We start from the raw sequence: 23700 nt of genomic DNA, 5'->3' as shown, positions 1-23700 counted from the left end.
TCACAGGGTATTCTGGCGCACCGTCCAAAATGCAACCTCGTCCACATACACCTTTACCCTAGCGGTACCATCACAAGGGTGCTTCTGGAATCATGAATTTTGCAACGAATGATTTGACAAAATCAGCCTCAGCGGCAGAGCCCACGGGTCGGTCCTAGATATAGTACAGCAGTATGTATAAACAAGTAAGCATTCTAAATGTTTCAGGGGGAGGCAGCCAGTCGTATCGAAGTAGTCGTCGCTTTCATGCAAGATAGTACTGCGATAAGGTAGCACCAAAAGTCGTATTACACATAATAGTCAGAATTCCAGGCACTACGACAAATAATATCTCCAATCGCTGTGCAGCGGGATTCCCATCTTATGTCATCCATCCCTACCTGTAAAAATGCCAAGTAAGCTGGTTTCCTGCTTTTCCCCAAGCTCGCTCGTACTCGTATTCATGTACAGCCGCTGCACGCAAAAGATCCCCTGCTGTCCAGCGTAAAAGCATCCAATGGCAGCTTGTTCCGAGCACCTGCACCCCACACGGCACGCATCAGCTCCGGGACGTACATATCGATCTCCCCTGATGACGATGGAGGCCTGTCGCGTGGCCAAAAAGTGAGTGACGTGCGGGTGCTGGACTCTCTGCTGGCATCAAGCCTTGCGTCGGATTTAATGTATGTGCCTGTACAGCCCCGGGGGCCCAACAAATTGGAGCTGGAAGAGGCAGAGAAGGGAGATGGACTTGGAATTTGGTGGTCTATAATAGACAATAAACGCCCAGTGGCGCCGTTGCCAAAGCATTAAAATTCGTGCTCTATAAAGCTTCCGTCCTCCATTTGGAAATACTTTATCACCAACCCCCCTAGCTAACTCACTACTTGTCCCGAAACAAGGCCTGCACGCACACCCAGCGCCTGGCGATTAGTGGGTTTGCCCTCAACTCCTTTAATAAACAATCTCAATCCTGCCCGCATTCCTCCCTCCCTTTCCAGATTCGCAATCTTTTTTTTTCTGGGCTGCCTCTTGGATCCAAAGTCTTCTTCTTCTGTTAATCTTGTCCTTTATAAGCTTTAGTACTCCTACTAGCACCACTTACTACTTTTCTTGTCCCTGTTATCCTTTCGGCGCTACATCATCGACTCCTTTCTAGAGTTTAGCTAGCCTCCCCCGCGAATTCATCATTTTGTTCGATCCGATTCTCACGTCGCAGCGTTTCTCTTTCTCGCCAATCCTCACCACCAACCAAAAACACAATCAACAACCTCTCTAGACAGCAATGGCGGACGCAGCAGCAGCAGCTAACGGCGGGAGCTGGTCAGCTTTCCTCAAGGTAAAAAAAAAATCCAAGCCAACAAATCATTTTGCGGCATCATATCTAACAATCTCAACAGTCAATCGCCTCCTTCAATGGCGACCTCTCCTCCCTGACCGCGCCCCCCTTCATCCTCTCGTCGCAGTCCCTCACCGAATTCTCTTCCTACTGGGCCACCCACCCGCCCATCTTCACCGCCGCCGCAAATGAGTCCGATCCCGCAAAGCGTGCTATGCTCGTGCTCAAGTGGTTCCTCTCCACGCTCAAGCACCAGTATGCCTCCCGCAGCGAGCAGTTTGGCAACGAGAAGAAGCCCCTGAACCCTTTCCTTGGTGAGCTCTTCCTGGGCAGCTGGAACGACGAGGCCGGCAAGACGACGCTCATCTCCGAGCAGGTCAGCCACCACCCGCCCGCCACCGCTTACTGCATCCGCAACGAGAAGACGGGCATCCAGCTCGAGGGTTACAACGCCCAGAAGGCCTCTTTCAAGAGCACCATCATCGTCAAGCAAATTGGCCACGCCGTGCTCACCATCCCCATTGGCTCTGGTGACAGCAAGGAGCTCGAGCGCTACCTCATCACCCTGCCTTCTCTGCACATTGAGGGCCTCATCTTCGGTGCCCCCTTTGTCGAATTGGATGGCTCAACCACAATCACTAGCTCAAGCGGCTTTTCTGCCAAGATTGACTACAGCGGAAAGGGCTGGCTGTCTGGTAAGAAGAACACAGTCATCGCAACCGTCTTCCCCACCGACAACGAGAAGGAGGTCCTCTACAACGTCACCGGCCAATGGACCAAGGAATTCGAAATCTACCAAGGCCCCGCCAAGAAGAACTCAAAATCTACCCTGGTATCAGTCTACGACGCTCAGGGCACTGCTCAGTCCGAGCTGGAGCTCGAGCCCCTTGAGAAGCAACACCCTCTCGAATCCCGCCGTGCCTGGAGCAAAGTCGCTGAGGCCATCCAGAAGAGCGACATGGACACCGTTTCTATCGAGAAGACCAAGATTGAGCAGGCCCAGCGTCTCATGCGCGCCAAGGAGAACGCAGGAAACCATACCTGGGAGAGAAGGTACTTCAAGGCCGCCACAGAGGACGAGACCCTCACATTACTGGGCAAGGCTGCCGGCGTGCCCTTGGACGGCGACAAGGACAAGACAGGTGGCCTATGGAGATTTGATACCGAGAAGGCTGCCAAGGCCGATGCTGAACAGCTCAACGACGAACAGGTTGCAGAGCTTGAAAAGGAGCTCTTGGGTCAATAAATCTCTGCTTTTGCAAAGATAAAAAAATAAATAGAATAAATAAAGGGGGTTAAATGAAAGAGGGGAAGAAAAAAAAAAGCAATGACGGTTGCCTTTGGCGAATACATGGGAATCATTGGGTGCGAATTGTGTGCGGCATGCACAACATTGGAAGGGGCTTTCCTGAGGAATAAATCTGGAAGATGGAATTATGCGAGAAGAATGATGGGTTATTGGCTAAGAAACTATAGTTGGCAGACAGTAAATATTTTTTAATGTAGAGACGAGAATCGCCTTTTGCTTCTTAGAACGCAAACTTGTTCTGTTAATTTTTTTTTATTTCATTATTTTTAACTATCCCTTTTTTTGTGTTGACTAACAAAATACATTTCGCAGCGGCTCCCCTTATGAATAACCAATAGGTATGCAGAGTATTCAGAGGTTATAGGGCGCTTCAATCAAACGTTTGAGTCCTTTCATGAGTCCACCGCGGCGAATGTAATATCCCAAAATATATTTTCAAATTGATATCCTTTTTTCTTTACTTAAAACACAGAGAACAAACAGCATTTACAGCTGGTTGGCAGTGTTGAAGTCCTTGAGAGCCTCGGCGACACGCTTGGACATGGTCTTCTCACCCTCACGGACCCAGACACGGGGCTATTGCACAGTTAGTGATTGGTATTTTCAACAAAGGTAGGAAAAAACTTACGTCAAAGTACTTCTTGTTGGGCTTGTCATCGCCATCGGGGTTGCCAATGGCAGTCAGGACGTAGTCCTTCTTGTTCAGCATGTAGTCACGGATACCGGAGAGGTAAGCAAACTGCATGTCAGTGTCCATGTTGACCTTGACGACACCGTGGCTGATGGCGTCGAGGTACTCCTGCTTGGAGGAGCCGGAGCCACCGTGGAAGACGAAGAAGACGGGCTTGTCCTCGGTGGACTTGATGGCGGCCTTGACGTGGGCCTGGTGCTTGCCGAGAAGCTCGGGGTGCAGCTTGACGTTGCCGGGCTTGTAGACACCGTGGACGTTGCCGAAACCAGCAGCAATGGAGAAGTAGGGGGAGATGGGAGAAAGGGTGTTGTAGATGTTGAGGATGTCCTCGGGCTGGGTGTAGAGAGAGTTGTTGTCGACATCCTCGTTGTTGACACCGTCCTCCTCACCACCGGTGATACCAATCTCCATCTCGAGCCACTGCTTCATGGGGGCAGCGCGCTTCAGGTACTTGGCGGTGGTCTCAATGTTCCACTCAACAGACTCCTCGGACAGATCAATCATGTGAGAAGAGAAGAGGGGCTCGCCGGTGGCCTTGAAGTAAGCCTCATCCGCGGTGAGCATGCCATCGAGCCAGGGGAGGAGCTTCTTGGCGCAGTGGTCGGTGTGGAGGACAACGGGGATACCGTAAGCGGGAGCGATGGATCGGATGTAGTTGGCACCGGCAATGGCACCGGCGATGGAGGCAGCCTGGTCCTTGTTGTCGACACCCTGATTTTCAAGTTAGTACCTTTACTAGAGAAAATGCGCGCATCTTCAGCTTGAGCGGGAATTTACCTTTCCGGCGAAGTAAGCGGCACCACCCTGGGACATCTGCAGGACGATGGGGGACTTGGCATCGCGAGCGGCCTCAAGAGAAGCAACAACGGTGGAGGAGGAGGTGACGTTCTTTGAGTGGCAACAAGTTAGTTACGGAGCTAAAATTCGGGCGCAATCAAGAGGAAGAGCAGGTCTCATGGGCGAAACGTACGATGGCGGGAATGGCGAACTGGTGCTCGCGGGCGTACTTGAACAGAGCAAGGACGTCATCGCCGACGATGACACCGGTCTTGCGGCTCAGGACATCAGTAGCACCCATTTTTGCGAGTTTTGGAGGTGAATAAGTGGATATAGGTCGGAATGAAGCTCGAAAGCGAATTCGTAGGGAAAAAGGGTTGATTGCTGTAAAAGAGAAAATTGCGAGAAGAGGTTGTTAGCCAGGGAGCGTCTTAATAAAAGAATTTTGCCTATGACGAAGAGATAAAAGAAGAAGAGAGAAAAAAATAGTAATTGCTGGGTCGTAATGGCAACTCGTAACAGCGCGGGGTTTTTTCAGTCTCAGAGCTCAACGTAATTCGGCAAGATGAGTTATCGATAGCGCAGCTAGCAGGCATTTTAGGATTTTAGGGGAGATAGCAGGAGGGCCCAGGAGGGCCAAGGAGGATCCGGGAGGGGCAGCTCCGTTGACGGATGGAACAGGCTGACGAGATTTGCTGCAGATGCCGGATCTAACTGGCCCGTCGATGGCGTCGGGAGGGTCGACCAGCGCGTACGGCGTCTGCGAAGAAGTGGAGATGGCAATTGGTTGAGGCAAAGCACCGAATGCAATGGAAATGGCTGGTTGAGCGCAGCTCAGGCCAGATCCAATCGCAGTCGTTCCATATTCTCTCACTCATGGCGTGTTTCCGTCGCCCGAGTCGCCCTGCTCGCTTGGCCTCTCCTTTTGCCGTCCATGATTGATTCGTTCTCCATTTTGATTCCTCTTCAGTTCAGTCTCCCAGCCTGTTCTCACCATTTTCGATCTCCTGTGGCGCCTCGGATGCTCTACCGATTGTGCTGCTACTGCTGCTTGCTTGCTCGCAAAACAGAGGTCATGGTGGGGCATGGAGGGGCAACGTGGGATGGGTGAGGGGCTCAAAAGACGTCAGGGCAGAGAAAATAAGTGGGAAGAGACTTACAGGGAAGAGGCCAGCTGCAGGGCAGGATAAGCAATTGGCTAGTAGCCGAAGATTAGGCGCGAGATCTGGGTTGAAGATGAGAGAAGAAGAAAAAGAGAAGAGAGAGGAGAGAAGAAAGCTGGCGATGGTAGATCTGAAGTATGTTGCAACTAAGCACCAGCGGGCGGGGCCAGAGCTCCAACCAGGCAAATCGTGTGACCTCAGCACTGCTCCTCTTTGCCGGGAGCTTCTCCCTGCCGTAGCCGAAGCAGCGGAAACATGCGGGAACGAAGGAAGCTTGGCTTATTTTTTGGGGTCAGTCTTCACTGTGATGCCATCAATGATGCTGTTATACTTTATTGGCCTGGTATTGTTCAATGGTAGTGAGTGATTGGCTGCTTTGACGGTTACTAGTAGTAAATCTCTTTGCTTGCATTGGGTGAGACAAAGTACTAGGCCTATTTGTTTGCCATATTTGCAGCCATTCACACTCACACATGCACTGATGAGACACATGCTTGTCTTCTCCTCAGCTCGATGCCGTGTCCTACACGTAATTTCTCCAACTTTTCTTAGTCTGCTTCCCCCAGTCTAGGTCATCGGGACCCAAACGCGGTGGGTATGTGGTAACGAATATTGGAGATGGGGCCTCGCGGTCCCGATTTCTTCCAATGCAGGTACTTTTGACCCGGCCGGGTGCGGGAGACTATTCGGGAGATCAAAACACTCAACGGCGACAAGGATAAACACAATGATGCCAATGCTATTGGTACACCGCCTGTTCATGCTAATGTCGCCTGAGGATAGCTTTGGCCCCTTTCCAGACGTTGGAGATGTTGCCTTGTGCAAGAGTCGGCAGCCGATGACCGCCCCTGGAGTGAGGCATTGCCGACGATTCCCGGAGCACCACCCATACCTGCTACTCAGGTAGTTGATGAATACGATAGCGACGATCCACTATCTATTAGCTCATATACTGAATTATCCGGGGTAATTTATTCGTTCCAGCTAGTATGTAGAATGCAATGAGGATCTAATTAGCCATCGTGCTCATCAGCCATTGTGTTGTTTATAAGGCACACATGCACAGCACGTCTAAAAGCCACGATGAAATTTCGTAATTCAACAATGAGTTGGACAATGATAATTGAAAAGTTTTAGTATACTTAAAATTACAGGTACTACACAATATAAGGTAAGTACTGTACATTTAAAATTCTGTCTTGTGTGATTTTCTGTCATGAAAGCATTTGAGGCAGTCGAATTCCAGAGGTCGTGCCAGCCCGTTGCTGATAAGATAAAGGCCCCACTGCCGCAGAACCGCGGGGAACTTTCAACTTCAACATTATCTTTGTTTACTTTGTCCATTCCTCACTATAAACTGCAACTTTCTGTTGGATCGGTCTCTTAAAAAAATAGCTCATGGCCAAGCATCTGTCGTGATGCCGAATAAAGGTGGAAGAAATCCATCAGGCCCGTGGGGCCGGCTCAAGCCTGTTGAGCAGGATCCTCTTGAGAGCGTCGGCCTTCCGTCGAAAGGTGACACCAGGTGAGATGACATTTCCAATCCAAGTCAATTTATATCAACTCTATGAAATAAAATATTGTAGAAGATATAAGCAAAGCCAAGATTATATCTATTGACAACATCAAATAAGATTGCTAGATCTGAAAACGCAGGAGAGCTACTATACCAAGATAGTGGATCGGTATATGACATTTTGCTCTGACGCTGGACAGCGAGACGAACTGCTTCGGAGATTTTCATCTTTGGAGCATTCATCTTCAAAACCTCCATCTTCAAATTCGTCTACACCTTCCGCTCCGGCGACTTTTCCAAGAGTTTTGCCTTCAATCAATGATGAAACGCTCCAAAGCCCTTCCAATACCAAAGCTCTCTCGGATGTGGTGGCCGCGTTAAGGAAACTCAGGGAGGGCATCGTTGCCACAAAACGGGCTGATGATTTCGCTGTCCAAGCCTATCTTTTTTGTATCCGACTCTCCATCCTCGTCAAACATTCCGAATCCTACCACCCGGCCATTCTTCACCTGCTGCGCTCAATCCACCCGCAACATCCGCTAACGTCTGTCGAGCTACAAGAAGTGGTGGCTTATCTCGTGCTTGATGCCGCTTGCCGGCGCGGGGCTCTAGCAGAGGCTTTTGCTTTGCGACAGAGGTATAGTCTAAAGGACAGCAAGGTGAATGCAGCGTTGACAGCATTGGCGCATGACAACTATGTCTTGTTCCAAAAGGTGAAGAGAAGCGTGGATGGCCACCGGGCAAGGATCATGGACTGGGCAGAAGGCGATTTAAGGATGCACACGCTCAAGTGTATTGGAAAAACATATCTATCAGTGGAATTAGACTTTCTAGAGCACACGACAAGCTCAAAATGGGCCGACTTGAAGCAGAGTGATGGAGTTGGCTGGGACTTGGATGGCAGCAAGGTGGTGATTCGTAAGATTAAGGCTCGATGATGACAACGGAGAACTTCAGAAAGATATGGAAACTGGGGCAGGCGCGGCGTCTGGGAAGTCTTTTTTTGCTAATGAAAGCCTATAGAATTATATTTTAAGAGACTGTATATATGTCGGAGTGTATCTTTGGCGCCTATTATTCGCTCTTGCCAGCTGTTCGCGGAGTGGCTACAGTTGAAGCCCCAGCAACGAGCAATTCACTCACCTCTAGCCCTTGGACTCTCTCTATGCAACCATTCACTTGGCTTTCATAATGGGGCAAGTAACAGCCGCTGCATCAAAGCCGAAACACCTGGGCCCCGGATTAAATATGTCCAGGCAGATGAGAAGCTACTCGGGCACACACTTCCACCAAGCTAAATACACGGCAACGCGCCTCTTCCAATCAGCATTAACATCACATTCACCCTTTCCATCTTTATAAATTTTATCAAACATCATTGAACCTATCAAATTCTGCACTGCATCCATTTTATCACAGTATCGCGCTCCCTCTTGCCATGGCACCGGCGAAGAAGAGGGCGAGAAACGCGCAGTCAGATGCTCAACCATCGTCGTTGCTCCTCTCGGATTACCGCACAGCTTGGCTGCTCGCGTACGTATTCACTTCTTTCTCTGCTTTGGCATAATACTGATGATATTGCCACTCCTTTAGATCTGATGAGCCGTCGGTTGAAATCATCTGCAACAACGAATCTTTCAAGGTCCATACGAGCGTCCTCAAACAGCACTCGGAGTATTTCGAATCGTGCTTGAACAAGCCTTTTAAGGAATCAGAGGGCGTGGTGAAACTCGACGACATCGATCCCCGGTACATGGCATACTACCTCGGCATAGCATATAGCTATTCATCCATCGTGCCGCACACGCCGCCTGTACCTTCTAAAAACCCCGAGGCCAGAACTCCACGCACGCCTCTCCGCGATTATATCGAGGTGTTCAAATTATGTGACCGTTTTATCAGCAATCAGATGAGCGAATTCCTCCATAAATGCATTTTGACAAGTATTGGAGATGGACATCGAGCCTTGTTTCGCTCATATGCGGACAAAAACCAGCAAAAGGACCTAATGAGAGACTTTGCGGATGGATACGAGGCGTTGGAGCTAGCACATCCAGTACAGAGGGCACTGTCTGAGAAGATGATAGAGTATTTCGCAGAGGGCATTTCCTACGACGCCTGGGATAGTTGCATGGAGGAAGTGATTGACCGGCCCAAGTTTGTGGCACAGGTATCCAAGAGCTTTGCGAGGAAGCTAGCTGATGCAATGACTACGAAAACAAAGGTGAAGCGCAAGGAGCTAGGAGGTCCATAAAGAAGAGCTTGGGAGGAGGCCATGTATAGAATATCTGCCTTGGAGATGGGGAAAGAAGCTACTAGCTGACAGGCTTTTGCTGGGGCTAGCTTTCTTTTCCTTTGTTGCTTTTTTTTTTTTTCTTTAATTATGATCATAGACGATAGCTACAGCATGAAGCTGGTGAGATTCACCGATATCCGAGTTGAGCTTGGTGGTGCCTTTTCTGGACCTGGGCGTATTACTGGAGACGGAGCGGCTAGATGCGGAGAGTTGTAAAAAATTGCTGCGAGACAGAAATAAATATTCATCATAAAACTTTCGAGAGGCGAAGCAACGGAGTGATGAGATGAATATATTTAGTTTTCAGCATGAGAATTGCCGCCTCGTGCGGCCTATATATGCTGTCAATTTTCTCAACTGCTGCCCGCCGAAGCTGGACAAAAAAAAAAAAATCAAGACTCCCAAAAAACGCCATCCTCCAATTCCCATTCAAATAGATGGGATACAGAGGCCAGTGTGCCAAGAACAAAAAAAAAACCATGATATATGCTCGCTTTGTTTTCCCATTAAAAATGCCATTTTCGCCACATCCGCTCTAAATATGCCTCGGATGCATCCCTTTTTCGCAATCACGAACGATGGCAGCGGTGTTTTTACCTCCTCTCATACTCTGCAACGCCTCTCTCCAAATCTTCGAGACTTTCACGCCCGCCGTACAAGTTCTCCATCATGCGCTGCCTCTCGGCAGAGGCCTGCTCGTTGATGATGGCATCGGTGCGGCGCTGGTCGCGTGTGATGTCGAGGTAGGTTTTGGAGGCGTAGCCGACGACAGTGGCCGCGGCGGCGATTTTTAACCTGAGAAAAGAAATCGTATTAGATTTTTGTTTTAAATTTTTTTTTTATTCTTTTTGCATATAATTTTTCTTCTTTTATTTTGTCTTTTTTGTTGTTGTTTTGGGAGCTTATGGCTGCTTACCATCGGCGCATCGGAGCTCGGCGCGGCGCAGGTCGGAGATGTGGCAAGATGGAGGGATGCACTCTGGCAGCTGTTGAAAAGCTTCTGGCCAATTTGCTCATGTTTGTGGGGTAAAATGTATACAGTTGTACAGATTGAAGGTGGTTTTATTCAAATGCCTGCAGAGTCGGTCTGATCTGCTCTTTTGAAGGCAATGAGGACGAGGGCGAGCTTCGTTTGTATAGCTAGGCAGCTGTCTTGGAGATGGTAAATGGATGCAATGTATGAAGTAATTCGAGACCTGGTAAAATAAGAAAACAAACGCCACCGTTCCATCCAAGGCTATTATAAAAAAGGGTCAAGACCAAAGGGTGGCTCAGACGAGACGGCGCCGCATTCCAATCCTGACGACAAAATCATGTGGTACCCCCCCGTAACAAGCCAATCTCTCAGCACTCTACTGTCTACTCTCCTCATGGTGTGGCCACAATTACAACCATCCCGCCGTGAAGTCGAACCACGAGCCACTTGCAGCCTAGTGTGCCTCTGCCGGTGCATTAGCCGCGGCGTCCGATTCGACGGAAGAACGCGGGGAGGGAACATGATTTGCGTTTGCGGTGTGGAGGGGGGACGATATGTGGGTATCGTGGAACTGGGTGCTTCATTGTGTGTGTGATCCGAGGTTATGAGGTCTGGGATGCCATGGCTCGGCTGACCGGGTGCGAGGGCGTGGCAGTGAAGCTGAAATAGGAGACAAGCACGTGAGGACGAGTTTCATTTAACTTGATATAATACGCTGCGTGTGAGAGAATACCTAGTATATCTGTCTTGCTGGTGTTTCTGCGCTGCATAATACAGCTTGCATGTGCATCACACCATGCATGCGTTGTCAAACATTCACTTGCGCTTCGCTCCTTGATCTACAAGAATCATGCACTACCCAATACCCTGTCCAAATCTCGGCACTTGCGTGTTTTTTTCTTTCCGCTGCAGCAAAGATTGATACGCCCGGATGGTGGCTTCATCCGCGCAGCACATGTACATGAGTAGCCCTCCATCTCGCCAGACATTGCCTGATTTCCCCTGGCGGGTGCAGCAGCAATCACGCTGTCGTCGCCTGACGTTGTCGCCCATCGGAGATTCGGAATCTAAGCAAGATGCTGACGATGACGATGTTGATCAAAAAAAAAAAATTTTTCAATTCCCTTTCAATGTTTTATTTATTTTCATTTTGCGTTTTCTTGCTCTAATACTGCTGAATCGTACTACGAAATTAAAACTGGCCCTCTGAATGCCGTCAATTACCGCCTCTCCGGATTTGTCCGCTTCCCGATATTCCATGCCGTAATGCCCTTCCAGCTTGTTAGCCGCAACCAGCGTTCGGCAGTCCAAAAGTTCCCCCTGATAGCCGAACACAGCTAGAAGGCCAGGAACCAGAAGCAAGGACCACGAGAAAGGAAGAAAGGAACAAAAATCTAATCTCAGGGACCCGCTGTCACGTAGATTTCCCTGCAAGATCCATCCTACCCAGATTCGGGCCTAGAGATAATATGACATGCTATACATGCTACTCAGGAACAGGAAGGAGATCAAGATGTGGTGTTATATCCAACATCAAACATCCAACGTCCTCTCTATTCAATGCTGTGGTAAACCGTCATCGCCATCTTCATCGTATTCGCCATCATGATGTCTCTGCCGCAAGTCTCTCCATAACGGGCCTCTCGCTGCTGTCCCCACGCCGCCAACGTATCCAATGTCCTTGTCCAGGTCCAATCCCTTGATTATTCCAAGCGGCTTCGGCACCAGGTCGGGACTCTTTACTCTCCTCCTTTCATCGCGGCTCGAATCTTCCAGCAGGGGATACTTGTCCAGCCAGTCCTGCCACGCCTCGTCGCACTGCTCGCTGCTTCTGGTCGGCTCCCTCGTAAAGCACTTGTCCCAGTCCATCAGCCAGTAATTCAGCAGCACCGCTGAAAGCAGCTCTGCCACCATCCACGGCTCTTCCCACGCCCAATTGCGCTGCCGCATGTGATTCTCGCCATATCGCCGCCAGAGTTCAATCGTTAGCAGGAAACGCATTATGCAACTCTCTTGCGTCCATTGTGGTGGCTTGCTTGATGGCGATTGCTCGGGTCGCTGAGGAGGCTGCAAGTGACGATGGACCAACATCTCAGTGCGCTGGCTGTCTTGCTCTGCTGCATTTAAAGCAGTGACGAGATCGCGAAACCGAGGCATAGTGCTGGAGAGAGCTTTCCGAAGACGTGACTCTATTGTAAAGTCGAAGTCGTTCTTCTGGCATACCGTTCGAAAGTTGAGGTATGCTGTCCTCACTGGTGGTGAACTAGCAAAGGCTTCTATCGACCTTGCCTTGAGCAGCACATCGCTCTGCTTCTCTATGGATGGCCAAATCTCAGTCGTCACAAGATAGGCAAATTCGGACAAGATGTCTTTTACTAGGACGCCATCTTCGCTCTCATCTTTATCGTTTAGAATATACAGGGGTAGATAGATGCCCCTAGTCTTGTATATGCAGCAGCAGCGTAGCGAGCAATCACCATCGCCGCATAATCTTTCATTCGGGGAAGGTCTGCCGAGAGAAAACTGCTCCTGTTGACGTCGCTCTTCGTCTCGTCGATGGCGCCGGAGTGTAAGAGCCACAGGACTAGGAGGGGAGCTAGAGAAGTGAGAACTGCTTTGTGGTGATGTGTCCATTGTGAACGATTATCTACCCAGGAAGAAGTAGCGTCGCAGCCTTTCGAATGCGAGGATAAGCTCACTTTATACAATTGTAGAAAACAGCCACAGCTCGTTGGGAGGCGTAGACATGGCGAGCCGCATCCGGCAACTGCTGAACAAGTTCTGTTTGATAACGGTAAAATACACACAGATCCTCTAGTGACGTGGCTGTTTGCTCAAATAAAGCTATCCAGATAATATGAATAGAGTATGAGAGAGATGACAGGTATGAGGAGAAGGTGTTGGAGAGTTGAATAGGGCTGAGGTTGATGGTGGTGAACTAAACCCAACAGCCTCCATTAAACTCTATTTTTTCCACAACACACCTTTGCTCAATGATACAAATCTCAAAGCGAAATTCATTATTGCTTTGACGGACAAGTAAATCGTAAGAACGGCAAGCTGCCCTTGTTCAACGGATGAAAGAGACGCTGTGTAATAGCCAGGTTGGATTCAATGCTCACACGTCCATCAAAGAGAATAAACAAGCAAAAATAAGGGCTAAATTTGTTCATTTGGCTATTTCGATCAAGAAGAGAACAGAAAACAAATAAAGAATAATGCCCTACCACAAGAAACCTCTACATTTACGGCTCCCACACAAGCACTTTGTCATATGTGCTCCATTCCCCCTCTCCATCTCAGCCCCATCCTCCGTCACGCCGTCCACATAATCAAACGTCAACTCCTCCCCAGCAGCAATCTCCCGAATGGCAAACAGCGCGAGGTCGTGAATGTGCTTGTCCGCATGGTCGCCCACACGCGCAAAGATGCGCAGGTTGGGCTCGCACGAATGGTTGATGAAGCGCGTCGGCCCGGAGAGGAACTCGCCGTCCACCTCCACCGGCGGGCCTTTGAGGCGTGGGTCTAGCGACTCTGGGTTGGTGAATTTGTCGAGGGCAAAGAGGTAGACATCTTTGCGCTGAGAGTAGGCCGATGCGGCGCGGCGACGGTCAGCTTCGGCGGATGTGATGATCTCGCCGAGGTAGCGGTCGACAAACTGTCCCTTTTTTATGGCGACTTGGGCATGAACTCCTAATGTAGCGGGATCAATCTGATTAGCAAGAGGTTCTCTCTTTTCTCTCTCTATCATAAGGATATAGATTCAACCTACCCCATCCCCTATCCGGAGTGCGAAAGATTTGCAGTGGAATCGTTCGGCCGCGTTCAACCACTCTATTAGGACAATCCTTGGAGCACGAGCAGCCCGTGTGGCACTCATACAGCGGCTCCTTGGAATTCAGCATCTTAGACCTCAGCAGTCCCTTCTTGGCGCCATGCGAATGGTAGGCATACGCCTTTTTCCTCCCCTTGCTGTGCCCGTTTGCGCCGTAGTTCTCGTCCTGATGATCGTCGTCGTCATCACTATTGCTCTCTAGGTTCTCCAGGTCAGCAAGGCAAAGACAACCCATAAACTGACAATCGCCATCCCGCTCGCAAGAGCATCCGCTGCGGAAACTATCCTCAGCTGGCTCGACGCCACCGCCCAGCACCACTCGGTCTACGAAGCGGAAGTTGGGCGGGATGACGGCTCCATCTAGTGTGTTGACGATGGAGACGGGGTTTTCTTTGTGCGTTGGAAATGCACGGAGCTGGCAAAAGTGGCAAAATTCTCTTTCAGCAGCGTGTTCCTAGAAGATGGAGATTAATTGAGATTCTTAATAGAACATATGGATCATATACTTACCGGCTTGTCATGGAAGAAGAAATGTTGCTTTGTGACTTCCTCCATGACTGTATCTTATTTTGCTCCTCTAGATGTTCTACCTTGCCTCCTACTTGATAAATGTGCTCTCTGTGATTTTCTTGTTGCTCAAGGGTTGTAGTATCCAGTCATCGACCATGACCTTGGGCTCTTGTTGATAACGACATGTAACGCAGGGGCGGTGATAAATATGTGCAAATGGGAAAAGAAAAAGGCTCAGACTCCAAATTATGCTTATGCTGTCATGAATAATGAATTTCTAAATCATTGGATAAATACCCATCGTAAAAGTTAAGGGCGTTGGTGATGAGTTGGATGAGATTCGTGTATGTGGTAGCAGCTGGGAGATGCCGACTGCTGCCCGTGTTTTGTTTTCGCCAGGCTGAGCTGGCACTTACCCTGGAGCCTCGGTGAGCGCCAAGGTGAGGCATGCAAACCATCCGGTGAGGCGGATAGATGGAAGGCCCATGCTCGATCCACAGAAAGCAAAGTGGGGGAAATGAGATGAATCAATTAGCGATTTACACGTATATCTGCATCTGGTTTTCATGCGTCTTGCTTCGTGATGTATCTGCGTCAAGCTCTTCTGGGAGATGCAGTGCAGCTTCAGCTTAGCAATACGAAAACAGCAGCATAGGTACTTACCTATCGTTAAGCGAGTATGACGTGTATCCACGACTTACAGCCTTCGCTGAATCGTATAATCAGCAACAGTCAGATCATATCACGCTATAAGATACGAAGTGCCAAAGCGCTGCTCCTCTTTTATCCCCTAGACTACATCCATAGTCAACTACAGTGCTGCTAGCCCCCAGCTGTTCCGTTGACAAAGTGACCAATGACACGCCATCTGTTTGCCTTGATCTCTCATCACACCCTCGATTGCTGATACGACCGATGGTGCCGCCATCCGTCTTCTGCAGGTAGGGGTCCAGCGGCCTTCAGTGGGTTGGCCCGCTAGAGGAGTCGCGCCGTTTAGCTTTTGGAGCTCTGCAAGTACCCCTCACGCACGTGTAAGAGAGCTGCAGCGGTTCTCTCTCCTCTCCCAATCGGCGTCATGGCCATCATCTCCATCATCATCTCCATCATGCCTTGGTCTCCTCTTTTGCTTGTCTCGCATACATATTTGCAGATATGTCATTAAAATCTTAAGACAACTATCAACAGTCATTTCTCTTCTCATCTCTCCTCTCCTCTCATCTCTCATTCTCTTCTTTATCAAGAACCAAGAACCAACAACAATAGTAATAGTGACATACCATCTATTCACTTACTTGTACGCGCAATAACCACCTCTCTCTTGCGTATTACCTACAACCCTGTCGAATTCCCCCGAACCCCGGCTCTCTCATCCTCGCCCGAAAAAAAAAAAAGACTTCGGCTCGACATCCACCTCGTCTCTCTAATATTCCTAACACAAAACCCAAAATCTCTCTTTTCTCCCCCGCCACGGCCGGGAAAAAGATAGTTTCCTCTACCTCACAGCCACAAAGTTGCGCCAGTCAGCTGCGCCGCTTCCCGACCAACAGCATTTCCGCCATCGCCTTTCCTCACCTCATTTTAAGCTTGCGGCTCGAAAGAGAAACAAAAGGGAAAATCACCCGCTCCCAAGTTCGCCACCGGACAGTTTCTTTGCTTCTCTTTTCGCCTGCTTCCATCTTCTTTCTTTTATTTATAGCTCACTAGCGAAGCTGGCAAGCGAGAGACTGGCATCTGTGGCCAGATCTGGTATGGCGTTGGCCAACTCATCGTCCGGCAGCTCTCTGTTGACAAGCTGAGACCAAACAACAATCGCAACGTCACAAAAGACGACAGACGGACAACATGGTACGTGTTTTCTGCTCTTACATCTTTTAAGCTGCTCCTCAATTTTCACCGTATGCTGACTCTTTGCGCTAGGGCTGTTGTTTCTCTCGCTCTGCGGGTCCAAACTCGCCGTACCCCGGTGGCGTCCCCGATGCCTCTTCGCGCGCCGGCAATCCTCCTCCCTTGACCTTGCCCGAGGGCATTCTATCAGGGGGCTCGCAAACTGCGGCCTCGGTGCGCCGTCGTCGCCGCGATCAGGCCCACCACGATCAACCCCGTCGCGAACGGCCTCCTCTCGACCAGCACATCAACCGGCCGCTGCGCAAACACGAATGGACGTCCGGACAGCGACGATGGACCCGACGTGAGCTAGCCAAGGAACGCGAGGAGTTCTTCGAAACGAGGGTTGTCTGTAGACCGGAGATCTGGCAGACGCTGCATGCTGCATTGCAGGTGCTGTGGGACGCGAACCCAGAAGATTCACAGGACGAGGACAGTGCGCTGGCCACTGCGCAAACCATCCTAAACGCCGCCGAGATCTCGCTACCCACGGGCGATCTCGTCAACGGCGCATACGACTCTCTGGGCAACTTGTATGCGCTTCCCGAATATATCGTATCTGATCCAGACAACTTGGCGGATGACAATGACCCTGATTTCAAGGGCGATACGTCTACGGCAGAAGACACTGCAGGAGAAGAGGAAGATGCCGATTCCGAAGAGGCTGAGAGAAGACGAGAGGAAAAGGGCAAGGGAGTTCTTGACGAGCGAGAAATGGTCACTCTGCGCGCACGGCTGAGCGAGACGGGTCAGGATATCATAGTCCCTGTGACCAAGACTGACAGCGTTAGGAGCGTTGTCAAGAAGATAACAGACTTATCAGTGGTAAGTTCTTGGTGTTTCTGCTCTGTTGCTAAGCATATTTGAGATTGTATATGTACTAAGTGGTCTTCTTTTCCATCTAGGCGCCCACTGAAAAGAAGATTCGCCTCGCTTACATGGGAAAGATACTCAAGGAGAATTCCTCTCTTGAGTCACAGGGATGGCAAGTTGGCCATGTCATCAACGCCCTCGTCTTTAACCGATGACACCACTTTTACTATTTCTATTCTTCGTTTCTTCCTTCTCGGGTCCATCTACAACATTTACACTTGGCATTCCTTTAGTATTTACATCTTTTTCTTCACCACTTTTTTAATGTTTGGACAAATACCCCCTTCATCTCACTTTTTACGCTACAACTCGGAGTTTTTAACGGAGCATATATCACATTGCGATGCTTGCATTGCATCTTCATTACAAGAACACTTTTCTTTTTAATACCCAACATAATAAAACATTGCCTGTATATAGCGTGGCCGGTGGATAGCTGTTTATCAAATGCGGAGCAAGACAAAGGACGGGCTTCTACTTTTACGTTCATGCCACTGTCTATAGGAGACAAAGCATTTACTACTAACAAAATATATATAATCAAACCTACCACCAGCGTCTTGACGTCTCATAGTTCAAAGTCATATTTCAAAGCAAACGTAATAAATAAGAGTCTTTATATATTGATCAACATTTGAATCATCGCCTACTAAATTCACACAGAACTAATCCCACCCTATTCATCGCGGCATCTTTTTCCCATTTCCTCCTTTTTGTTCAATACAAGATTGAAACGGGTCACCAAGACGCCTAATCTTCCATGAATCTCCGTTCCCCCCATCTTCCTCCCCCAGTTCCCTTTTTGCCTCGTTAATAATGAATAAGAGAAGAAAAATAACACCACCATCTTATATCTACCTGGTTCTACAAACAAGGGCAAAAAGAAGATTCAAATCTCCCACACAAATACGCGAAACAAAGTATAAAAAAAGGGGGATTCGTAAAATTATCTAATTTTTTTGTGTGTAGTCTTTAAAAAAAGTCTTCTCTTCCTTTGGGCATCGGGTTTCTTCAAGTCTAAGCGGCCGAGCCAATCTTATTAAGACCCTTTAGTGAACCCAGACTAAGGGCCAGGCCTTGTGATCTGCTCCTTATCCGCACGAAACCTGTAATGGGGCCATCCTCTCCTTCCTTTTCGATGCTCAGGTTGGCCAAAGCATCCTCACCTGTGGGGACGGCGTTAGTAACAAGTTCATATATGGGTTTGTAAATGGATATTGTAACCAGAATTTGTACTTACCGAATACACTGCGAGCGTACAGATTCGCGCTCAAGAACTGGCAGTCTCCCTTGAGACTGGCCTCGGGTGTCAGACAGTTCATATTTGTGCAGGCCATGAGCTGATCCAAGAACTCGCGTAGTGACTTGGCCTTGGAGTTGATGTTGACCTTGTTCTCCCATTCAAACTCTGTCCACATTGTTCGGAACTGAGTCTCGGTGCATGTGGCAGGCTGGATGTAGTCCATGATATCGACGTGCAGGTCGTTCAGAATAACCACGTTGGTGTCGGTTGAGTGAGCGCCATCGTACACAACGTTACCAAAGATGACACCAGTGTCAGTTGAGGACACCTTAATGGTGCACTGGACGTTGTGGAAGTCGTGGGGTCCCAGATTTTGTGTTGTCGGTCGCTCAACAACCTTGAGGTCGCCCAGAGTTGCAAACTCGACTGACAGGTTCTGAAGGGTATCGGTGGTCTGGTTGACCAGCAACACATCCAGGATAATGTCAAACTGGTGTACCTTGACATATGCCTCAGCATATACAGGATCAGAGAAACCAGTGAGCTGAACAACACGGCTGAGCTTGGATGTGAGATCCTCGGCACCTCCTTCGCCACCAGTGGCCCTTTCCAAGTCCATCTCGATTTCGTCCAAACCCTCAGTGGCGTTCTTCTTGGAGAGTTGACGGATGGGAATGATGTCGTCGACCTGAATAGCAGTCTTGGCCTTCTCGTGGGCCTCTTGAGCAGCGCGCTTGGACTCCTCAACCTGGACCATTGCGCGGAATGCCTTGCGTGTGTCGTCGAGCCAAACAGCTTCCAGCTCCTTCTTCTCGTTGAATTCCGCGAGTGAGCGGACACATGCCATGATTCGATCAACAGAGTCTTCATCAATGGGAGCCTTGACAAACTGAGACTGTCCAGCACGAATGATGGAGATCATGATGAGCATGGCCTCGGCCTTCAGGGCGTTGGTTCGCGCCTTTTCGGCTGAGATTTCTGCGTGGCGCATCACGAGCTTCACCAGCGTTGAAGACAAAACTGTTGATAGGTAGTAGTCTCCATCGAGAATAAGCTGTCGCAGAGGTGGCTTCTGGGCGGCCTTGACAGCCTCAAGCTTGGCAGCAGCGGATGACTGGCTGGTGAGCGCAGTCTCAGTCGCATAAGTGCCGTCGGCGAGCACCTTTCGAGAGCCAGTGGGCGCCGCGGGTTTCGAGGCACCGTTAGTCTGATCATCGTTCTTCTCATCGCTATCCTGCTCTTCCAACAGCCTCTGCTCCGATGCGACAATGGGGATCTCTCCCAGACTGGCACGAATTCCCTTCCAAGCGTCCCGAATATCCTTCTCTTCCAGAGAATACTCTCCAATAATCCAAAGGATACCACGGTAAACCTTTCCGGCTCGCACTTCACTAAGAGTTGAAACAAGACGACGAACAATGGTAGGTCGAAGCTCGGGGAACTTCTCGACAACCTCCTTGACGAAATTGATAACGTCGACGGCTGAAGTGTTCTTGAAATCGGCGATAAAGTCCATGAGAAGCTCTACTACACTGGCGGCAACCTCTGAGAACTTGATGGCGCACTGGTGGATAGTGTGGATAAGGAGAGATCGGTATTCGGTGTTCTTCTCATACTCTTGGTCGACCGTCTTGGAAAGTTCCTTCTTCAGCAGCAGTACTACCTCCTCAACGTTCTTGCTAGAGACCATTGACAGAGAGAGCTCAAGCGCCTTTTTGCGGACATCGATATCTGTGCTGCTGAGGACACGCAGGATCTCCATAACCAGGTCATCCAGGACACCCTCGTTCTTCTGGCGCAGCTGGTCCACTCGGTCGAGGACAATGAGTTTGACGTTGTTGTCGGCCTCCTTGATGCTCAGCTCGATAAACTTGGATGCTGCAGCCTTGACGGCAACAGGGTTATTTGTCAGGGCAGTCAACGATGAAGCAGCCTCGTAGACGACAGTAGATGCGCCGGCTTCCAAGAGGTCAAAAATTAATCTCAGGTATCGAGCCTATTCCTATTAGTTAAGAGAACCCCCAATAGCCACGGTGGATAACGCGGGGCGAATCTATACCTTGTTCTGAGAGTTCTGGACAGCATCCTTGCGGATAAACTCCAGTTCGACCAACTGCAGCAGCTCCTCGGCATTAGGAATTCCATCAAAGACGGAGCTAAGATATAGGAGGGCAGCGTCGTGGTTGATGCTGGCGAGCGCTGCGAAAGCATTCCTCTTGCAGGTAGCATCCGTCTCGGTCTCCAAGAAGGTTGCAATTAGCTCTGCGGCGTCGGGAATGAGAGAGGGCGAGTGCTGGTGGATGGATGCAACAGCGAAGACAGCGTTCTTCCTGACGTAGGCATGTCGGTGCTCGAGGCAGGATCGTGCTGAAGAGAGAAGAGGCTCAATGAGCTCGGCCTCTCTGAGCTTGCAAAGGAATCGCAGTGTGTTGCCACGGATGTATTCGTTGGGGTGTTGCAGATCGTTTCGAATGCCATTGCTTCATTATGGTCAGTCGATTGCGGTTCTATCGAGAAGAGGAACTGTCAATGGTATAAACTGGGCGGACTAACCAAACTAGAATCATTTCCTGCTTCAACTTTCCAGCCGAGTCAAGCTTCGGACATATCTCATAGTAGAAGTAGAGGAGCTTCTTGAGCGGCTTGTACTTGGAGGGCATGACGAATCGGATGATGTGCATGAGTAGTGAGGGCATCGGGTCGCCGTTGAGCATAATGGTCAAGATACGCTTCATGGTGTCGACCTTGCTCTCGTCGGTGCCCTTCTCCAGCTGCATGCGCAGGTCAGAGAGGGAGGGCAGGTCCGAGGCATTGTCCTGGTGCACCAGGCTGTAGGCGTTTTCCAAGAATCCAGACATGATGGCTGATTTCGTAGTTTGTAGATTAAAGAGAGGAGAATCGGAAAGGCTGGAAGTAATTGAGTGATTCGGCCCAGCAGGATCGTTGCGTCGAGGCAGCGGTGGGGGGGAGGATAAGGGGCCTTAGGACGAGGTGGGAGGGCGAGCTTCGAGTGTTGTAGAAGACCGAGAGCTCACCAGAGCCATGTGCCAGAGAGTTGTCGCGGCACCAATTCCAGGGCTCAAGCTGCCAGAGTCGCCAGGAGAGGTCGGCAAAGCTGGCTGGCGTCTGGGTGAAGATGATGGCGTTGCTGTTTAGGCGGCTTCAGACAATCTGGCTCTTTACTGCGATGGCTCACTGGTACAGGTGGCACCAAGCAGCAGTTGAGAGCCAAACGTGGGGTCTCACGTGATGGGAGCTGTGCTAACTGCACCACTACAGCCACTGTAGGGACGCGCTATCGCCTCACCGCATTTATTTCTGCCGTGCCCCACCATCCAGTGACGCTGGAGCTCGCTCGCAGCCTTGCGACAGATTAAGCCTAGGAACAACTTGACGAGACAGCAGCAGCAATCATGACGGCGCCAAACGACCAATTCTATATCCGTTACTAGTAAGGGACCACCTATTGGGAACATCTGGCTTTTGGGTGTATCAGCCACTAATTTTCTGCTCAGCTCCGGGCATATGGGCCGGTTTGGTCATGAGTTTTTAGGTACGATCTCGACGCCAGCAGCCTTCCTCCCTTTGACGCCAGGCTGCAATCCTCGATTCGCAAACCATAATACTTACACGGGAATATAGAATTCGATTTTCGTGTCGTTGGAGATGGACGCAGCGCGGTTGCCAGATATGCAAACAACTCAAACTACAGAAACGACAGCCTGATTCGGAAAGAAAGTATGGACACATTATGCAATAGTCGCGTTCTATATGGCGCCAACAGTCAAGATATAAAATGCTAATACAAGGGGAATAGTGTGCGTGAGCTCTGCGGTTATCGAAGAGATCAAGCGGATCGTGAAGCAAAGCGAAATTATCAAAGAAGACGACTCAAAATGGCCACAAAAGAATAAGGACGGCCGACAGGAGCTGGAAATCCGGCTGGGAGGCGACCACATTTCATTCGAGGTTCGTCTTTGCTTCTAATGTTTAATTGTAAGCGCCCGCAGTATAAGACTAACTCTTCAATAGACGGCCAAGATTGGATCATTAGTCGACGTCACCGAATCAGCAGACCCCGAAGGCCTCAGAGTCTTTTACTACCTGGTGCAAGACTTGAAGGCGCTCGTCTTCAGTCTGATAGCGCTCCATTTCAAGGTCAAGCCAATCTGAGTTGACGTTGGGGAACGGTGGAGAAACAAGCAGAAGTTATGATACCAATTCGACCTCGCAGAGGCAGCGGAAACTTGCACGGCTGTGGCTTCTATGACAGTAGTGCGGTGGTGGTAGAATTAATCCAGGCCCAGGCTGGCGTATGGGGAAATTCAAATACAAAAATCAGCTCACTTGATCTTTAGCAGCGGTTTGGTATAGCCTTGGGACGAGAGATGATGGTAATGTTGTGCATTAACATGATTACATAGAATACAGCTAAAATGGACATTTGATCATGTCCTTTGGGACTTTAACCTTACATGTGCGACTAAAGGCCATTATGTCTCAGGGGCTGTCTTTTTTTTTTCTTGCCGGATCCAGACTCGGCTCCGTAAAATCGGTAAGCAGTAGTATATATAGAGTGCGATGTGCATGTGATAGAACATTCAAATCCATGCTGATGTTCCGCCACACGAGGACAGCACGTTTTGTTCATTTTCATACACTAGATCATGAGACATTTTAATCAATCAGCCCGCTACTTTATCTTGATCAAGCCATGCAGTCATGATCTGATACAAATATGCGTGTTCAACGTCGAGTGGGACTTGGGCTGCATCTTATCCCGCCACGATCCACACGGCGGTGGCTACTAGCAGTGCTACTAAGCAGTATGTAGGCATTATGCATCACCACGTAAACGAGAGTCAAAGGGCCCGCTGCAGTCCAGGGGGATTTGCAAGAGATAGAGACATTTAAGTTTCGATTTGTCTCGTTTTTGGAAATAAGAGCCCACGCGCTAATCATCTGTATGCGTCAGTAGGAGAGCATATTCGCAACGTCTGCTACTGTATATAAGAATACTATTATCTTTGGAGCAAGTTCCTGGCTAACAGACTGTATAATCAACTGTATGTATAGAGCACCGAGTAATACTACTAGCAGATACTATTTCGTACTGCGAAACGTGGCAGCACTGTATGTAGTTGCAAACCACCTAATCTTTCATCAGCAGCCTCGCACATCCATCCTCCCGGTCAAGTCGTCCCGCTAGCATCTGCCGTCTCCGCAAATCTCCATCTCACCTCTGTCAAAGGTACTGAGTACTTGTCCATCGCGAGACATGGGATCATCCCCAGGGTCTTGAAGTCGCC

General features: G+C 49.5%; 9 protein-coding genes across 9 annotated transcripts; 5 read left to right on the top strand and 4 right to left on the bottom strand.

The window, feature by feature from the left end:
• Positions 1–952: 952 nt before the first annotated feature.
• GGI43DRAFT_257637 (OSBP family protein) lies at positions 953–2874 on the top strand. The gene is made up of 2 exons (XM_083200932.1): positions 953–1318; positions 1380–2874. The coding sequence occupies exons 1-2, from the start codon at positions 1265–1267 to the stop codon at positions 2562–2564; spliced, it is 1239 nt and encodes a 412-aa protein (XP_083064446.1). The 5' UTR covers positions 953–1264; the 3' UTR covers positions 2565–2874.
• On the bottom strand, positions 2844–4782 carry GGI43DRAFT_397029 (fructose-bisphosphate aldolase FBA1). Its single transcript, XM_083205047.1, has 4 exons — positions 4289–4782; positions 4096–4206; positions 3256–4029; positions 2844–3203 (listed from the first exon to the last, which is right to left on the bottom strand). The coding sequence occupies exons 1-4, from the start codon at positions 4394–4396 to the stop codon at positions 3114–3116; spliced, it is 1083 nt and encodes a 360-aa protein (XP_083064445.1). The 5' UTR covers positions 4397–4782; the 3' UTR covers positions 2844–3113.
• A 1894-nt stretch (positions 4783–6676) lies between these two features.
• GGI43DRAFT_420987 (BTB/POZ domain-containing protein) lies at positions 6677–9028 on the top strand (the record flags this gene model as incomplete). The annotated part of the gene is made up of 4 exons (XM_083207881.1): positions 6677–6783; positions 6893–7685; positions 8249–8307; positions 8368–9028. 4 exons carry the CDS (start codon positions 6677–6679, stop codon positions 9026–9028), a joined length of 1620 nt encoding a protein of 539 aa, XP_083064444.1.
• A 635-nt stretch (positions 9029–9663) lies between these two features.
• GGI43DRAFT_380785 (uncharacterized protein) lies at positions 9664–10087 on the bottom strand (the record flags this gene model as incomplete). The annotated part of the gene is made up of 2 exons (XM_083203027.1): positions 9664–9865; positions 9987–10087. 2 exons carry the CDS (start codon positions 10085–10087, stop codon positions 9664–9666), a joined length of 303 nt encoding a protein of 100 aa, XP_083064443.1.
• A 236-nt stretch (positions 10088–10323) lies between these two features.
• GGI43DRAFT_257520 (uncharacterized protein) lies at positions 10324–10809 on the top strand. Its single transcript, XM_083200930.1, has one exon. The coding sequence runs from the start codon at positions 10384–10386 to the stop codon at positions 10639–10641; it is 258 nt and encodes an 85-aa protein (XP_083064442.1). The 5' UTR covers positions 10324–10383; the 3' UTR covers positions 10642–10809.
• A 794-nt stretch (positions 10810–11603) lies between these two features.
• Positions 11604–14436, bottom strand: GGI43DRAFT_420986 (SET domain-containing protein; the record flags this gene model as incomplete). Its single annotated transcript, XM_083207880.1, has 4 exons — positions 11604–12660; positions 13307–13739; positions 13819–14335; positions 14392–14436. 4 exons carry the CDS (start codon positions 14434–14436, stop codon positions 11604–11606), a joined length of 2052 nt encoding a protein of 683 aa, XP_083064441.1.
• A 1797-nt stretch (positions 14437–16233) lies between these two features.
• Positions 16234–17303, top strand: GGI43DRAFT_380782 (ubiquitin domain-containing protein; the record flags this gene model as incomplete). Its single annotated transcript, XM_083203026.1, has 3 exons — positions 16234–16242; positions 16309–17100; positions 17181–17303. The coding sequence occupies 3 exons, from the start codon at positions 16234–16236 to the stop codon at positions 17301–17303; spliced, it is 924 nt and encodes a 307-aa protein (XP_083064440.1).
• Positions 17304–18080: 777 nt separating this feature from the next.
• Positions 18081–21359, bottom strand: GGI43DRAFT_257533 (coatomer subunit beta). Its single transcript, XM_083200931.1, has 4 exons — positions 20945–21359; positions 20451–20871; positions 18389–20387; positions 18081–18314 (listed from the first exon to the last, which is right to left on the bottom strand). The coding sequence occupies exons 1-4, from the start codon at positions 21247–21249 to the stop codon at positions 18166–18168; spliced, it is 2874 nt and encodes a 957-aa protein (XP_083064439.1). The 5' UTR covers positions 21250–21359; the 3' UTR covers positions 18081–18165.
• A 354-nt stretch (positions 21360–21713) lies between these two features.
• Positions 21714–22703, top strand: GGI43DRAFT_257369 (Mago nashi protein). The gene is made up of 5 exons (XM_083200927.1): positions 21714–21842; positions 21907–21944; positions 22034–22129; positions 22209–22360; positions 22424–22703. The coding sequence occupies exons 1-5, from the start codon at positions 21805–21807 to the stop codon at positions 22562–22564; spliced, it is 465 nt and encodes a 154-aa protein (XP_083064438.1). The 5' UTR covers positions 21714–21804; the 3' UTR covers positions 22565–22703.
• Positions 22704–23700: the final 997 nt, after the last annotated feature.

The sequence above is a fragment of the Trichoderma evansii genome, assembly GCF_050947405.1.
Source record: "Trichoderma evansii strain SZMC 28006 chromosome Unknown GGI43scaffold_3, whole genome shotgun sequence".
Classification (NCBI taxonomy): Eukaryota; Fungi; Ascomycota; class Sordariomycetes; order Hypocreales; family Hypocreaceae; genus Trichoderma; species Trichoderma evansii.
This window is presented reverse-complemented; position numbering and strand designations above follow the sequence as displayed.